Source organism: Scardinius erythrophthalmus, assembly GCF_964197995.2.
Source record: "Scardinius erythrophthalmus genome assembly, chromosome: 15".
NCBI classification, from domain to species: Eukaryota; Metazoa; Chordata; class Actinopteri; order Cypriniformes; family Leuciscidae; genus Scardinius; species Scardinius erythrophthalmus.
In genome coordinates, this window is record NC_138235.1 from 22,480,287 (window position 1) to 22,499,266 (window position 18,980).

The 18,980-nt window shown below is 37.2% G+C and overlaps 1 protein-coding gene across 1 annotated transcript in view; it reads right to left on the reverse strand.

Annotated features, from left to right (window-relative positions):
* Nucleotides 1–11,891, reverse strand: part of arfgef2 (ADP-ribosylation factor guanine nucleotide-exchange factor 2 (brefeldin A-inhibited)) — a 35,256-nt gene extending 23,365 nt beyond the window's left edge. Inside the window, exons 1-6 of the mRNA XM_081385702.1 lie at nt 11,490–11,891; nt 7,605–7,635; nt 7,127–7,250; nt 6,853–6,999; nt 2,553–2,732; nt 2,070–2,385 (exon numbers count right to left, since the gene is read on the reverse strand). Coding sequence (XP_081241828.1) covers nt 2,070–2,385; nt 2,553–2,732; nt 6,853–6,999; nt 7,127–7,250; nt 7,605–7,635; nt 11,490–11,655 — 964 coding nt within the window. The 5' untranslated portion in view covers nt 11,656–11,891. The remainder of the gene's footprint in view (nt 1–2,069; nt 2,386–2,552; nt 2,733–6,852; nt 7,000–7,126; nt 7,251–7,604; nt 7,636–11,489) is intronic.
* Nucleotides 11,892–18,980: the final 7,089 nt, after the last annotated feature.

Below are 18,980 nucleotides of genomic sequence, written 5' to 3' on the forward strand. Positions count from 1 at the left end.
TCAAATCCAGAAGTTATCAGCAACTTTTATTTAAAAAAAGTTTTTTTTCAGCATTGTGATTCTCTTTGTACACATTGTACACATTTAATAGACGTATTCACGTTTAAACACAATTTAAACAACATATTATTAAATGCATTAGGCTACTTCTATATAATTATATATTAAGTTGCTCAAGCAAGTGGTAAAATATTTTACCATGTACTTCGCATAGCCTACATTTTAAATTAAAACTTAAAATTGACAAAAACAGCAGACTCATATCCTTTTTTTGCATAATTTAAATCTTTATACAATAAATCTTACATGTCACAAAGAACTTGTTTTTCCACTTCCACGAATGAAACGAGTGTTGTTCATTATGTTGCCTTGTTGAAGTAAATTGTATTTTCCCTTGATTTACCCCGGTCTTAACGTCTCAGCATTGCGATTCTCTTTGTACACACTCTTTAGACGTATGCACGTTCAAACACAATTTAAACAACGTACGTCAGCCTATTATTCAATGCATTACTTCTACTTATATTAAGCTGCTCAAGCAAGTGGTCAAATATTTAACCATGTAGCCTAGTTATATTAAATCGCAAACATTTTAAATTAAAACTTAAAATTGACAAAAACAGCCGACTCTCGTGCATTTTCTTTTTCATTAAAATTTTAATAGGCTACAATAAATCTTGCATGTCACAAAGAAAGAACTTGTTTTTCCACCTCCACGAATGAGTTGTTCATTATGTCGCCTTGTTGAGGTAAATTGTAGCTTTCCTGGCTTTACCCTGGTCTTAAAGTGAAAAAAGTAGTATCTAATTAAATACATTTATGGTGCGATTACTACATTTTATTTAATTAATTGCATTTATGGTGAAATTACTACATTGTCAGGTCAATCTGTGTTCATTTTGACCACGAAACATGCGCTGTCACTTTAATTCAGCGCGTGCAGCACAGCAAAAATAGACTCGGTGCGGAAACGATCTCTGCACTGCTGTACACGCACCGCAACTGGAACGGATCGACGGACTGCAACCGTGTGCGGTGTGAAAGCTCTAACCTGTTAACATGGGTACGGAAAAAAATACGCACCGCATACGCACTGCAAACGGAGTATGTGTGAAACGGGCGTAAGCTGACCGAGTGGATCTCTGAGCTGGCGTGAGTGAGTAGAGGCAGGGCTAAATAGCATTTTCATGGATTCGTGTATACTAAATGATAAATGAAAATACTAACTATTTTCACAGGAAAAACATTTAAATATGTAATTTTGGTGATCAAAGATGAGTTTTAAGGGATACAATTATTGACTACAGGGGGACTTTAAGCACATTATGCCATGAAAGAGAACTGAATTCGGGTTCGCATCATGTGCGTGTCATTCAATGCGAGTGCCACATTGAGATATTTTTATGGCTTATTGAGCTTAAAAACCCACTCTTATTTTTTATCACTCTAAAGTTTCAGTAACTAAGTAGTACTGTGCTATGTGTATACATTTACATATCAAGATTAGTGCAGTCAATCGATTAAAAATATTAACTAGATTAATCACACATTTTTTTCGGCTTAATCGCGATTAAAAACACTTACGTTCATTTAAGACTTTATTTAACTAATTTAAGACTGCTCTAATGAGGATACTCGACAAAATGGACATTTTCTATAAATGTGTTACTGCTCGTTCAAGCGCGAAAGAGAACTCGATTCTGGCACGCTGTCTGTGCGCACGATACTGGCGCGCGTCTTTCTGTGTGTCGCGTGTGTGTCATATAGACAGGACATTCACAGGCAGCGAGTTCTCTTTTGTCTTGTCACGCTTGAATGGTTTAAAAGCATTTTCATGAATAAAAGTGTGATCATATAGTAAAACGCTAACCAAAGGATAAACGAGTGCTGCGTTAATTGCTTAAATATTTTTAACGCGTTAAACTGGAAAAAATTTATTGCATGCATTAACGTGTTAACGTTGACAGCACTAATCACTATATAAACGATATAGCAAAATCTCTACCGTCATTCCACCTAGCCCTTTTTGGAGTCATATCTCATATCCTGACCCCAGTGATTCACCATACCTGGGTGTTCAATTTCATTTGTGCTCTGTTGATTTGTGGCAAACTCCTCCTCTGACTTTGACTCCTCTGGCTGGCCATTGATGGAGGATGAGTCTTGGGGGGTGGAAGGAGTGGATGGGATCCCAGACGGGCTGAGAGACGGGGATGGTGGTCCGTTTTGTTCTAAGCGGGTTCGTCCGAACCATGGAGATCCAGACCCCCGTCCAGGAGTTGGAGAAGGGTTTTGGGTCACAGGTGAAGGGTTACTGGACCCTGGGGAAGGATTGCACAGCTGCAGACGTTGTCTGTCCTTCTCTGCTTCCTGAGCTTCTAGAGCCTGCAAGACATCAGAAAGTCAAACCTAGTTTCCTAGATTTAGTGTATTTTTCCCAACCCATAATGGCACCCATAGTTCCACTAGGGTGTGATAACATACCACACACTGAAAAAGAAGAGTTGTTTTGAGTCTGCAAAGTGCAGCAGCCTGAGATGCTTCATACTAACCGCCTGGTTCTCCATCCGGGTGAAGATGACATTAAGCATCTGTGTTAGAGTGGCCTTGGCTGTAGTCTGGTTGATTAGGTTGCGGCTGGCAAGGTAGATGTTGTAGCAGGTGCGCACAGTAAGAAGAATCGTTCCCTCATGGATCTCTATGTGTGGTGATGTCACGGCAGTCAGCAGAGCCTATAGAGCAACACAATGATCTGCATCATTCATGAAATTACAGATCTGAAATTAAACCCATTTTTTCATGTACAGTGGGGCTAAAAAATCTGAGATGACATTGAAAATCTATTTAAAGCTATAACTAAGTAGAAAGTTTTAAGATTTTGAAAAATATAAAAGATACATTATAGATTCTGCACACTGTGACATTGATCATGTGAATTCTTTGTCTAGAAAGGTCAGATGCTCTTTGGATCATCATTTGTATCTCAAAACTTGTGGAGTTCATGCAGCTCGAGGGCTGCTGTCATTAAAGCAAAAGAGAGACAAACAAAATACTAATACATTCTCAAATTCATGTTATACTTTTTCCTTCGAATTGTTGTACAAACCAAAATTGCAATAAAAAATTGGGAAACACTTTATATATAATACATAATAAAAGTATTTTGCCTTGCAATGCACCTTATAATGTTTTGTATGGTCTCATGAATAATTGTAACCACAGTTATAATACACTATAATAATGTAACGTCTTTAGCTATTATAATGCATTAAAACACATGGCAACAAACAATTTCAGATCTAACAAGGAATCTGCAAAAATTATAATTATATTTATAATTTTAACTTTGGTTACAATTATTTATGAAAAAGATGAATTATATAATTATAATTATTATATAATGAATTATATATTTACATTGTGAATAGCTTCATAATGCATTATACATGGAAGGCTTTAAGTAAAGTGTTAACAAAAAATGTATTAAATTCTAAATGTATTAGGCATGTGCCGGTATCAAATTTTTATGCTGCGATTAATTGATTGAGCTTTTATCACGGTATTCGGTATTATCACGGTATTTTAATTGCTATAATTATTAAAGGTTAAAAATGAACAAATTAAATTAAATATAATTTGGTTTTCATTATAATAAATTATGACACAAGTAAAAATATAATAAAAATGTATTAGTGCACATATTTAGCAAAATACTCCTCTCTATAGCTATTTTTTCTAGTCAACTACGTGTTGGTCATTAAATGGCTTTCCTGAGGTAAATGTAACGTTCTGTGACATAATTGTTCACCTGCAGTTTTATTGACCTCTTTCCGTGGTTGAAAAACACTGATTGATCGATATTATGTGTGAGGCATAAATACCTTTCGGTAAGTTGTAGCTACTGTATCTTTAAATAAAAAGTAACAGATGATCGTTTTACTTGAACTGAGGCGCTACAGCGATCTGTCACGTCACATTTACAAGCACCAAAACGGTATTTATTGTCTGAATTTCGTAATAAAATGGACAGAACATGAGAGCTGAGAATTTTCAAAAGTAACCTGCTCTGTCTAGTCTGTCGATGTCAGTGTACTCTTTGCTCCGCGATTTTTCTCTGAGTGAGAAAATTAATGTGTGGCACGAGAGCGTGTGAAAAGTGTCGATTGCGTGAGTCTCACACTGAATGCGTGGAGTTGACAGCCCTGCTTTTAGAAGCGGGATAAATCGTCGGCAGCGTTCCTCCTTCCGCCATGCTTCTTCTCCATGTGAAGATTGTTTACATTAGACTCTAGTGCGCACTGCGCCGCATGCACACAGCGCTTCATGTGGGGATTGTTTACATCAGAGTGCGCACGTGTTTCGCGCAGCATATACGCAGTGTTTGTTTAAGCGGTTGATGGAAAATAAGCTAATGCGCGTACTATAAATATAAATTCTGATCTATTATTTTTCACGGTATTTTGAAGTGCCCGCGATAACAATATCGTGCATATTCATTACCGCGATTTATCGCATTACCGAATACCGGCACGTCTAAAATGTATTAAAAACATTTTGAACCCCACTTATAAGCATGTAAATAAAGACACTGATGAAAATGAGATCTTAAACAGGAGGCCCTCTCATGTGATTATATGTACACATCACAGTGGTAAAACTAAATCTTACTGCAAGCTAACGTTGTTTAAGAGGCTGCCCAACCCCCTTATGCAAACCATTATTCTCATATGTACTGTACACTGCCTTTTCTCACCATTTATAGAGAATAGAAAACAGGATGCTTCAAAAAGATGGACCCAATTTCATCGCCATCTAGCGAACAATTATGACTAGAGGCTGTTGGCGCTGGCGCAATGGGAGATATATCCAGTGGTGCACCCTATCCATTCCTATCCTATCCCTATCACCCTATCCATATCCATTGCTCACCCTATACCTGCCCTTTCAAGTGGTGAGAGTTTTATTCATGGACGGTTTGTGGTTGATATATAGCGATTTCAAATCAAGTCCATCTATTTGAAACATGTTGTACTTGTAGATTTGTCACGCAGCATGTTTATCTATGATGATAAGAGTTAGGCTTGGATAAAAGAAAAGACTTTGTACTTTACTGCTCAGCTTATGTTGCAAATGCTGTAGTAAAGTAATGACAATGTTCTCAACGTAAATCATCATTTAGCTGCCTGTTATCTAGGTGTCTTGTGTGACTCGAGTGGGTTGACAGAAGCAGCTTTGATTATTTTGGCATGATCTCCACTGCAGTGACCAGGTGAACTTACTGCAAGGTCAAACAGAGATGTATTATGAATGATGAAACTATAAATTGACCAATGTTGCAACTTTTCTTCCAAAATAGATTAGATTAAAACAATTCAAAACAATGCAATTTCTTGAAAAAAATATTCAATCAATGCACCGATTGGGAAATTCTGGGCCGATACCGATACCGATGTTTAACATAACAACTTGGCCGATGGCCGATGCCGATGCCGATGTTTTTTCTTTTTGTTATTTATTCCTTCTTTTGTGCCACTGAAACATACAAGTCTTTCGGCTCTTGATCACACTATCCTAGAATGAGCACAAATTCAATCAGACCAAGCAATTTATGAAACAAAAAAAACCTTTAATGTCACTTTCTGGTTGACAGTTATAACCTTATTTATAAGTTCTTTTTCAGTTGTTATGAGGAGCAATATGAGAGAGAAATTTGGTAATCATTGTCTGACCCAACAAAAAAAACATTATAATATTCATTTTATTTTTCGTGTTCGCATTTATGAGGGAAAAAACACGGGTGAATGTTCATATTAAATTTTAAACGCGCACGCGCTCTTCTGCGAGAGAGAGAGAGAGCCCCGACCGCGCGCGCGCTCTCACTCACTATTCAGAGCGGTCAAGCTTCCCCGTACTTTTTGACAAGCGTCCTTGACAGGGAGGCCAGAGCTTCTTTGCAGCTCAAGTCGGCGGCGGTGTGTACAGTTAACGCTCTATCTGTTGACGGCGCTGAGGGAAAAGCTCCCGCCACTGGAAGAAGCGGTCGCCGCCCATTTGTGTCCTCCTGCGCACCCATCAAAGCCGTGCAGAACGTCTTCAGCACTCGCGGATCGTGCATACTCCGCCGCTTCTTCTGCTACACACCATGGTCGTTCTTTTCTCGAGAAAAGGAGTTTTCTCATAGAAAAATAAATAAATAAATGCGTCATTGTACCCAGCACTTCTGAAAATGCACTTCCGAATGCGTCTCTGTCCCCAGCATATCAAACCAAACTGACGCCCATGTGACATCGGCGAATGTCATTTTTATTTCCCGATGGCCGATGGCAGTTAACGAGGCAAATATCGGCCGTTACCGATGTTCAGCCGATGCATCGGTGCATCCCTAAATACCTAAATGTAATATTTTGTAATATACATACACCGTTTTGGGATCTCATATGCTCACCAAGGCTGCAATTATTTGATCAAAAATACAGTAAAAACAGTAATATTGTGAAATATTATTACAATTTAAATAATTTTCTTTTTGAATACATTTTAAAACATAATTTATTATGAATTTAAGCTGAATTTTAGTACTCCAATCTTTAGTGTCACATGATCCTTCAGAATGATGCTGATTTGGCACTCAAGAAATATTTCTTATTATCAATGGATATTTTTGCTGAAAACCTCATGTAATCTTTTTTTTAGGATTCTTTGATGAACAGAAAGTCCAAAAGAACAGCATTTATAACTTCTTAACAGTTGTGTATGTATGTTTGCCCTACACATCAGCCATCAAATATGGATTTCAATAAAAAGTGCCTGTCTGGAAAAACATGGAGAGACAACAATGGAGGGTTGTCTCACCTTAATGATCTGTAGTTGTACCCCCTCGTCAGTCTGGGGTCCCTGAAAGCAGTTACAGATGGTCTCCAGCAGCCGGTCAATCAGCCGTTTTCCTGGAGCTCCGCTGTCAGGGGCGTTTCCCGTGATGTGCCCATACGCAATGAGTTTCTGTGACGAATGGAATGGAGGTATTACTGTATTATAAACACATCCATTCATACAGTGCGTTTAAAACCACACTTACATAGATTTGTCACACATAGCAAAAATTATAAACTACGAGAACTCTGCATACCTGTAGGCAGTCGAGAGACGTACTGACAATACGTGGAGACTTGGACTGACATGCCAGCTCAAAAGGCAGGACGTACTTGTCAGCCTCAATGTAGTTGGCTCTTGGAGGAACAACAGTGCCGTCCCTGGAACATACAGGATTCACAGCACAAATCAGTCAACGGAAATAACAATGCAGCACTGAAACACTTTAGTCACTAGTTAAACGACAGCAAACATTTAGAACATCTTCCTGTCGGTAATCCTTTAGCGTTACAGGTGGCTTTTTTTCAGCACGGACTTGAGAGTGACCAGTATCTGAAATTATTACATAACCATGATGGTTCACAATAAAGATGATGCATTACGCTTCAGAGAGGCTTTTCAGAAAAAAACACAATAAGTGTTCTTACAAAATAATTCTTAACGTTACAAAAAATTTACATGACAGGAGACTTTTAGATGGATGGTGCATGTAGGCAAATGAGATGTAAACTTACTTCTGCTTTTCCAGTTCATGTTTAATTTCATCTAAAAAATAAATAAAGAGAGAGAGAGTGAGAGAGAGAGAGAGACAATTTAACACATCAACTCAAGACAATTTGTGACTCCTCCTTCAAAGCAAACAGACTTTAAAAAAGAAGAGAAGACAAAATTCAGAATATTTACTTTTACATGAGTATTACACAGTCTGGACCCTAGGTTTTTTTTTTAGGTATTCAGATTATGCATTCAGAAGGACATCAAAGTGAAGTGGATGATGGGGTAGAAATAACATCTACAGCACAGCAGCAGGAATATGTGCCCTCATACTGCCAAGGCAAAAAATATACAAGCTATTCCTAATATAAAACACTAACACCTACTCAGCAAGATACAGAACCAGGACTGTCTTGTGCTTAACATCTATAATTTTCATTGAAGGTAGATGAGAAACCTATTTGCAGTTAAGGTGCAGTAAAAGGTAAAGACAAATTTCCCATTTTATCAGTTGCTCAAAAAAAAAAGAAAAGTGATGAAACCAATAATTCACCCAGAAATTAAGCGGGGCCTCTGTTAGGGTTAGGGATAGCCCTAAGGACGACTCTGGTTATAACTTACTCAACCTCGTCCTCATGTGATCTAAACCTGTATAAAAAAATAAATAAAAAAATAAAAAAATGCAGATCTAAAAAAAGAGCTGGTTGCTCTTTTTTACACAATAACAATAAATGGGGCCTGGAACTTTCAAGCTTCAAAAAGGACACAAAAGGACCACAAAATATCATAAAAAATTACCACATAAAAGTAAAATTAAACATATTTTATGTGTGCCAGTGTATGTGAAAGCTATTCTGAGTTTCTGACAGACACCCAGGACTCCAGATAAATACTATACTTTAATCACTGCTCAAATACACCCGTGGGATGTGAACAACAATGGAAACATACCATCTCATCTGTTCACAGCAGGAATATTTAACTCTGACGTGAGTGTTTTGAATTTGTAGCCGATGTAGCATCGGTGCTTAAATAGAATGAAGAGCCAAAACCTCTCTTAGAAGATCCCTTGAAATGCACTACCTTTCAACATCACTAATCAGCTAGTTAGATATTAAATGGCTAGTCAAACGACTAGTCAACTATCCCGGCACATCCCTATTTCAATTTCTGAATAAATGGTTCTTTGTATTGTGTCTTTTTTCAATTAATTATTTGATCTGGTCCACAAAGCAGGTCTAAATGATTCAGTCACAAATCAGACAGATCTACGGTAGTTCTCGAATTCAACTCACTGATTCAATGATCCAGTCACAGTGGTTAACAGATCACTGGAGGGGAAAATCATCTTAAAGGGTTAGTTCACCCAAAAATTTAGATAAACTAAAGTATAATGGGTTTGGAATAGAATGAGGTTGAGGAATTATAGGGTTAGTTCACCCAAAAATGAAAATTCTGTCAGTAATTACTCACCAACTTGTTCCAACCCCGTAAGACTTTCATTCATCTTCGGAACACAAATTAAGATATTTTTGATTAAATCTGAGAGCTGGCTCACTCCTTCATAGGCTGCAAGGTAATTGATATCTGCCATCCCAGAAAAGTTAGTAAAGACATCGTTAAAATAGTCCAAGTGACTACAGTGGCTCAACCTTAAGTTTATCAAGCGACGAGAATAATTTGTGCGCAAAAAACACAAAAATAACGACTTATTCATTTTCTTCTGTGCGGGCCTCTGAGCGAGTTCACGTAGTGTAACAGCGTAGCGCTTCTGGGTTGTACTTCAGAACGTAGGCTCACTATTGGCCAGCATCACACACATGACCAGCGTCGGCCAATAGTGAGCCTACGTTCTGAAGTACAACTCAGAAGCGCTGCGCTGTTACACTACGTCAACAGCTTAGGAGAATGACATGGAAGAGAAGGGACGGTTGAATAAAGTCATTATTTTTGTTTGTTTTTGCGCACAAAAAGTATTCTTGTCGCTTGATAAACTTAAGGTTGAGCCACTGTAGTCACTTGGACTATTTTAACAATGTCTTTACTAACTTTTCTGGGATGGCAGATATCAATTACCTTGCAGCCTATGAAGCAGTGAGCCAGCTCTCAGATTTAATCAAAAATATCTTAATTTGTGTTCCGAAGATGAATGAAAGTCTTACGGGGTTGGAACAACATGACGGTGACTAATTACTGACAGAATTTCCCTTTAAGTCTCTCACACAAAGCTATTGTATCACTTTCGAAGATCTGGAAACCCACAAACCATTCTTTAAAATTTCTAATAAATCATAACCATTTTCATATCTGGGAGAACTAGCCTATTCCTTTAAAAAAAAAAAGTTATTATATGGATCATTATTCATTATCAGACAGCCATCTGCTCACAAGGAGGCACAGGAAACTGAGCTTAAGCAACAACACATTTCATAAGATGCACATTTTAAGAACTATGTTTTTAAAAACCTGTATCCGGCTACCTGTAGTACTTAAACATACCACGTGTACTCAGGCATCACAACGAAAAAACTGAATAGTCATAGTCTAAATAAGCCATTGCCTAGCAGTGAATCCGGGTGGCCGGTGGACTGTGCAAATAGGTCTGTATGGTAATCAGCCTCATTCACTCACACAACAGGGTTATGAGGGAGTGTCTGTTTGAATGAAGTGCCACTGATAGCATTCAAACAAACCCACAGTGAAAAAGCATTGCATTACATTAACAGCCAAATGCCTGAAACACTACAGCTCTTTACTGGATCAAAACCTCAAATATACCAAAAGACGAAACAACACAAGTTTACAATAAAACACAATGTGTTTTTTATGGATTGTGTGCAAATTAAGCAATTTTTGTTTTAGATTGACACTCCAGACCAAAGGTTAGAGTTTGGAAAAGCTCACGAAGGAACCAGATCCTCCCGTCTCAACATGTGCTCATTAACTTAGTAAATAAGTAATACAGCGCAGACGGGACAAGTCAAATGAGTCCAACCTGCCTATCCAGCTCACTTATTAAAAAAAGGATGGATTTTCCGGAAAACAAGGGGAATGTTATACTACAGATTTAAAGAGACAGTTCCCTTAAAAAAATTAACATTCTGCTATTATTAACTTATCCTCATGTCATAAATCATAAAAGAAGATATTGGGAGAAATGTTTAGGTAATTTTCTTTCTTTCTTTTTCTCCAATGGTGACCAAAACTGTTTGGTTACCAACATACTTAAAAATATAATGCTCCACAAAAGAACAACAATTGGAGTAAGTAAATGACAGAATTTTAATTTTTGGATTAAATATTCCTTTATTAACTAACAGTAGAAACATAAAATGTGCCCAATACCAGGGACAGCCTCAATATCACAGTATGTCAAAAAAAAAAAAAAAAAGATAAGTCACACATGTAGGCTATAAAACAACTCTTTGAGGGTGAGAAAATGACACCTTTTTTATTTTATTTTAGGGTGAACTGTTTCTTTAAAGTATCATTCACAATAGAGATCAATTCGGTAAATCAATGAATGATCTTTAATAAATAAGAGAGCAGTAAATCGCCAATCTGTCAATTCGCCATAACAGCTGAGCAACAATATAGCCACGATTCCAGCTAACACATGCTAACAGCTCCGGATAAACAAAGCAAGAGGTGCTGAACACCAAGACATGTCATTTACTCTGTTGCCAGAATCTCATTCATCATAATGTAACGTTATATAGCCTATGGGACGGATGACAGTGTGAGCTTAAGGAAAAATGAAACCACAGATTCCTGACACTGACTCGTGCTGAGATGACGTTAGCTCGCTAAGCAGACTTTAAGGTTAATTTAGGATATCAGGGGGCAGTGGAGGATCTCAAAGATATGTCTGAGGCCTGAGAGGAGATACATAAAGAGTAGCTCACCTAATGCCACTTGACAAGCCTTGCGCAGCTGGTTGTGCTGGCTCCGCTTCACCTCCTTATCCGCGAGGATTTTCTCCAGCGCTCGAGACAGAAACATGCTCTTGGTGCTCAGGGTTTCTGTCTGCGTATGCCGTCGATGGGTTTCCAGCGCTTCCTGTTCTTTCATCTCTCGGTCGACTTGTTTAAGTAGTCCGTCAGGCCGTCATCGCTGGCCCGTTCCCTGCGGTTTGGCAGGGGCGTGAGGGTGCCGGGAGTGGGCCGATGTTGTCGCTGGTTTAGTCGGGGCCAGTTGGACGCTGCTGCTACTATCTCAGCACTGCGTCGCCATGTTGGCTGCACGTCACGTCACGTGACCCGCAGGCGCTTACACTGATGTGTACATTCAGAGCACAAACACGAACCGGCTGAGGTGGAAATGAATGAAGCATGTGTTTGGTTTCAGGTAGTTAGTATGGGGGGTCCTCAAAGAAAATGCAGGTACGCAGTGGACATTTTAGGACTTTAGTGTTTCACAGTGTGATTACCAATAATGTATTGAAGTAATCCCTTAAATAGTCTTTAATATGAAATGCCAATAAATTCATTTTTAATAATACGTATTAATTTCAATAATTGATTATTATTTTAAAAAATAGTGAAATTAGCTTTGTTCAAAGTTGTAGGTGTCTATAAATAGTTTGTAATTTGGAATCATATACATATAAAATGATTGCTAATATAGTAGCCTATACATCTATATCTATACAATGATATAACAGTAAAAAATATTTAAAAAGTATGAATTACCTTACATTTAAAGAACAAAATTATGTAAGCATGAACTAAACACTCATACTCAAGTTGTATATTGACTATTAATGCTGGACAGGATCATTTGGAATAACTTTGTCATCATATGGACTTCCTTGTACCCTCTGTGTTATTATGAGTACATTCATAATTATTGGTCAGGAAATTATCAAAGTGTAATCAAAAACACTACTTAAAAAGCCATTGCTGTCTCAGAAAAACTTCAAAGACAGAATAAAGTTTTTTCAGAATATGGGAAGTTGTCTGTGGAGTGATGAATCACAGTGAAACACGAGTTGCATGATAATGTTCGGTGTCTTTGACAATCTGCTGAGAAATATAATAATAAATACATCTCTACCACAGTGAAGCATGGAGGAAGAGACTGTGTTATTGTGTGAGGAGTCTTTTTAGCTGCTGTATTGGTGAACTACTTCACTGGGAAAAGTCCTTTAATGCTTTGAAGTACAGGAGAATATTGCAGAATGGCTTGCTTCCCACAAATGAAAAGTTGTTAGAGGAATGATCAGGTGTTATTTTTCAACGAGACAATACTCCTGCCCAAATTACAAAGACAAGTAGTGGCTTGAGAACAAGTCCATCAGGCTCATGTTTGGCCTGGTCAGAGTCCAGATTTGAACCCTATAGTGAATATTTGGTCTCACATTAAACTCAAACAGACTGGGTAAAACAGCTGTCTGCAAGTTGGGGAAAGCTTTTGTGTGCTGTTACTTTATCTACAGTATTTGTGCAGTTTTTGTTAACTTCCTGTCCAGGGATTTGTGATTGAAATGGTTGAGACCAAAAAGACCAATAAACATTTAGCTATTTTTAGCTTGGCCCATTTTCCCCCAATTGGCCAATTTTCATTTTCATTTGACTAGCTTGTCAATTCCAGTGGAAAACTATTTGAATAATCTTTAACCAGCTTTATAAAGACACTTGCCATGTCAGACAAATCACAATAAATAATAACCTCAAAATAATTGTTTATAGAAGAATGTTGAACGTGATTTCACCAAGTACAGCAACATTCCAATCAACCAATCAGATTTGAGGGGCAAGTTTATAGTATGTCAGGTTCAGGCTTACAAAGGGTTACGTGCTTCAAGGCAAGGCAAGGCAAGTTTATTTATATAGCACATTTCATACACAGTGGCTATTCAAAGTGATTTACATAGAAGAAATTAAAATAATAAAAAGAAATAAGAATAATTAAAACATTTTTTTTATATAAAAAATAAAATACAGTACAGTATAAACAGTCGGACGAACATTGGCACAGTGCTCATTCAGTAAATGCATATCTAAACAGAAGTGTTTTGAGTCTGGATTTGAAAGTGACTATTGTAGGAGCACGTCTGATCTCCTCTGGAAGCTGGTTCCAGCTGCGGCTGGCGTAATAGCTAAAAGCGGACTCGCCATGCTTAGAGTGAACCCTTGCTATTTCTAGCTGATATGATCCTAATGATCTGAGTGATCTGTTGGGTTTATATTCAGTGAGCATATCTGCAATGTATTGAGGTCCTAGGCCATTGAATGATTTATATACCAGTAATAATACTTTAAAATCAATCCTAAATCTAACTGGGAGCCAGTGTAAAGACCTGAGGACTGGTGTGATATGTTCATATTTTCTGGTTCTGCTCAGAATCCTGGCGGCAGCGTTCTGTATGAGCTGCAACTGTCTTATGGTCTTTTTGGCAAGGCCAGTGAGGAGTCCATTACAATAATCCACCCTGCTGGTGATGAAAGCATGCACAAGTTTCTCTAAGTCTTGTCTGGAAACAAAGCATCTAATTCTTGCAATATTTTTCAGATGATAGTATGCTGATTTAGTTATTGCTTTGACATGACTACTGAAACTAAGGTCTGACTCTAGTGTCACACTAAGATTCCTGACTTGATTTTTAGTTGTTTGACCCCTAGAGTGAAGGTATGCGTTCACCTTGAGAACTTCATCTTTGTTTCCAAACGCAATGACTTCAGTTTTGTCTTTGTTAAACTGAAGAAAGTTTTGACACATCCAACTGTTGACTTCATCAATGCATTGGCACAGGGAGTCAATGGGGCTGTAATCATTAGGCGATAGGGCTAAGTAGAGCTGTGTGTCGTCTGCATAGCTGCGGTAAGCAATTTGTTTTTTTCTCATTATTTGGCTCATTGGGAGCATATACAGGTTGAACAGGAGTGGCGCAAGAATTGAGCCTTGAGGGACTCCGCATGTCATGGATGTCCACTCAGACTTATGGTCTCCTATACTCACATAATAACCTCTCCCATCTAAGTATGACCTGAACCATTTTAGGACTATCCCAGAAAGCTCCACCCAGTTTTACAGCCTGTCAAGAAGTATGGTATGATCGACAGTGTCAAATGCAGCACTGAGGTCGAGTATCACCAGCACTGATAGTTTGCCTGAATCAGTATTTAAGCGAATATCGTTTATTATCTTTATGAGCGCTGTCTCTGTGCTGTGGTGCGGTCGGAAACCAGATTGAAAATTGTCAAAGTATCCATTCGAGCATAAGAATTTGTTCAGCTGATTGAAGACACCTTTTTCAATGATCTTGCCTATGAAAGGAAGATTTGAGATCGGTCTATAGTTGCTTAATATGGTCTTATCCAGATTGCTCTTTTTCAGGAGGGGCTTGACAACTGCAGTTTTCAGGGAGTTTGGAAAACTCCCAGAGCGAAGTGAGACATTTACCACTTCTAGAAGATCTGCTTCTAAACTGTTTAACACACTTTTGAAAAATGATGTGGGAAGTGTGTCAAGAGCGCAGGATGATGTTTTAAGGTGCTGTACGGTTTCTTCCAAAATTTTGCCATCAATTTCTTTGAAGTCAGACATAGTAACTACTTTCTCAGGTGGTCTGATCTGTCTGACCCTAGCTCATCTCAAGGAAGTGCTGATCACCTTTCTGATATTATTGATTTTCTCAGAGAAGAAAGAAGCAAACTCACTGCACTTGTTGTCTGAGAGCATTTCACTGGGAATCTGGCTTGGGGGGTTTGTCAGTCTCTCTACAGTAGCAAAAAGAGTGCGTGCGTTACTTAAATTGCTGTTTATAATATTTGAAAAGAAAGACTGTCTAGCAGTGTTATTCACCATCATTTCCCTCTCATTTTAGGGAGAAGTTAGGGGTAGGGTTAGGTTTAGGGGTAGGGATAGGGCTAGGACTCTGATGGGAATGTTGCTCCAGGAACGTGTCTTACTTGGCAAAATCACGGTGACCAGAGAGGAATATAATTTTATTCAACTGGATTCAGATGTTGTAGCATTTTACCACTTGTCAAAGAACTGCATTTAAACAAGATGTTATGAGGGAATTATACTGACATGTATTGCACTTATTGAAAAATATATTTATTTTCTGAATTTCAGAAAAAGAATCTCTTCTAAAGTGAGTTAAAGCTACACTTTTGAAGAAGTCTGGATGCAGTTACATGCTTCAACCACAGGATGTCCTCCTGACAGCAGCGTTCAGAGGTTGAGTTTGCTCTCTCAGCTCTATGGTGTAGCAGAAAAGTAACTTGTAAAAGTTGCAAAAAGTAGTAAAGCAGCACTAAAACGGCTTTTATGTCAAGTTATGTATTATAGAACAATCACTGGCTGCAATAATCAAGTTTTAACATGAAGCTAAATAGTTGAAAGGATTTCATGAAACACTGGCAAAACAATCATTTTGGACAACAGTCTATGGCCAAGTCATCCAATAATTTAACAATGGTAACTGTAGCATAATATATTTATTGGCTCCTTCATTCCTCATAACATTGTTATGTTAAAGCATTTACTGGACAAATACATTGAAACATTGAGAAAATACATTTCTGTAAAGCTGCTTTGAAAAAAATATGCATTGTAAAAAGCGCTATATAAATAGACGTAACTAATGTTAATACTGGTCCTCCAGTATACATTTCAAAATGTCAATTTTCATCATGACCGGTACACCAAACTATTAAGAAATGAACAGCATCTGTAGTTTTCTTCATATTAGTTTATTTCATCCAAGATTTGACTATAATACATGTGCAGCTATGTCGTAATATAGTATTTATCCTTTTAAAAGTTTCATTATGTGAAACAAATTTACATCAAGTAGTACTAATAAGAAAATACTGATAATTTCAGTACAAATCTATACCTTAAGATTTATCTGACAAGCTCATTATCAAAAAGAGGAATTGACAAATGAATGATAATGCTTAAAAGCCTATCTCTAGGTCTCTCAAAGCATGTGCTCATAGACATATGATCTCCTTTAGAAATGCAAAGATATTCACAGTTTGGAAAATAGCAAGTTATTCTTCATATTTATATTTCCCCAAAAGGTCTGAGCATTAAGTTCCACCAAAGATACAAGGAGAAAAATTAAAACACCATTTTTGTAGAGATGATCTAAAATAAAAAATGAAAATCATGAGGTTTTTATGTCAGCTAAAACAAAAGCAAGTAAAAAAAATACATGAGTCTATTTTAAAATAAATAAAACTTCTGTGGTTACAATCCCAAATCGTATGTAGTGGTTAATGTGAAATTAATTACCACAGCTAAAGACTCCATTCAATATGTCGTTTGTATATGAAGCGTGTATGATCACAGCTACAGTGCGTGTGCTACTCCTAGCAGGTTTTGGTAATGTAAGTGCCATGAAAAGCTCTGTGTGATGATGGGTAGAGGAACCGAGCAGGCGTGTGCTTTGCTCACAGATGCTCAGTGTTTAGGATTCTCATCAGCAATTATAAAGAGAGAAAGGGGAGATAACGAAAGGCTACTTTGGCTAAATCTCCATCAGCAGGTCGTACTGTAAGAGAATAGGCACATCCGTCTCTTGTCAGTCTCTTCCAGTGCATCTGCTGACACAAACTCTGAGATCTTTAAAGTTCGTATTGAAGCTTACAGCTGTGACATCATTCATATCATTATGATATGCATGCGTAAGGACAAGAAGGGGAGACATGTACCAACAGTCATATGGACTTAGATGAATGATTTGATTTTGAAAGTAAGAGCTTAATATTTGTTCATTTGTCCAGTCATTCATATAAGAGGTAATTTTTTAGTAATTAGAATTATCACTTAAGTAGGAAGGCCCCACTCACTATTTTGGAGATGACAATATGATATTGAGCATTTTTTGCCAGGACTGAACAGAGGGTTTTGTCTCTGACATTTCAGCCAGTTGAATGTAAAAATATCAGTGAAGACTACATAGACCAAATCAGGCCTATCCCATAGTAATGCTGAAACTAATCCCATCATCACATAATTTCTGAAGGGTTTGGCTGGTATGCTGCTGACGAAAAAAAAAAAAAAAAAAAAAAAAAATATATATATATATATATATATATATATATATATATATATATATATATATTGACAGATATTCAATTTTCATAGTGGTTCAATAATCACAATAAATCAAGGGTTGTTTTCACCATGATTCATTTGCAACGCTTATTTTTAGAGAGGTAACACTTTAAAATAAGGTTCAACTTGTTAATATTAATTAATGCATTATGTATCATAAATCAAAAACGAACAACAATTTTTACAACATTTATATAGCGAGGTTAATATTAATTTATTCATAAATATACTATTGTTCATAACATATAAACTAATGTTAACTTTATACAATTTGAAATGTTAAAAAAGTACACAGAAATATTGTTAATTGTTACTTCATGATACCTAATGCATTAAATGTATTGTTCGCCCAAAAATGTAAATTATGTCATCATTTACTCACCACCACTTTGTTCCAAACCTGCAGAACTGATTGAATATCTTTGAATACGTTTTGTTTTTGTCCATACAATGAAAAGCAATGGGATCCAAAATAACACTAGACCCCATTGACTTTCAATGTATGACAAAAAAAGAAAAAAAAAAAAAAACAAAAAAAAAAGAAAAAAAAAAAAAACACCAGGACATTTTGTTGTCTTCTACAGAAGAAATAAAGTCATACAGGTTTGGAATGACATTAAAGCGAGCAAATGATGACAATGTTCATTTTTGGTTGAACTATCCCTTTAATTAAATAATTTGAACAAACTGACCCTTATTGCAAAGCGTCACAGGACGCTCTTCATAAATGAAACAGCTTGGTGTCCACTTCAGAGCGCTCCTTTGAAACATCACAGCTAATGATGATCTATTCCAAAGGGTTATCAAGTAGAGATCGTGGGTCAAATAAACCACAGGTAGCAGAGAGCAGGATGATAGCCCTTGTCATAAAGAAACAATATGTGGTACAAATAAAACATAGCACAATGAAAAATATGACATTAATCATTTGTCTTTTTTGGCTATGAATAAAAACTTTTGAGATAATAAAAGACATCTGCATCTTAAGCGAGGCAGCAGTCCACAACCGTTCTGAAATGTCCGATCAAGTGAAAATACCTCCTAATCATTCGCTCGAGTGCCACAAAAGTTCAGAGAATAGGTAAGCTGGGTGTGTTAGTGTTGCAGACAGGAATGGATGAAGAGCATATTTCAGTTCCTTCTGAAGTTCTGTAGGTTACCATGGTAACGCACACAGGCTGGTTAAGCCCATTGTACTTTGTTCTCTGTCATAATGCTAGAGCCGCGTGGCTCGAAAGGGAGTGGTTGTCAAAGTCAAAAAAAAGATTGTCATGATTCATACGCAGCAGAGTATCTGTTCTCAGTCACGTGATGGGCCTCTT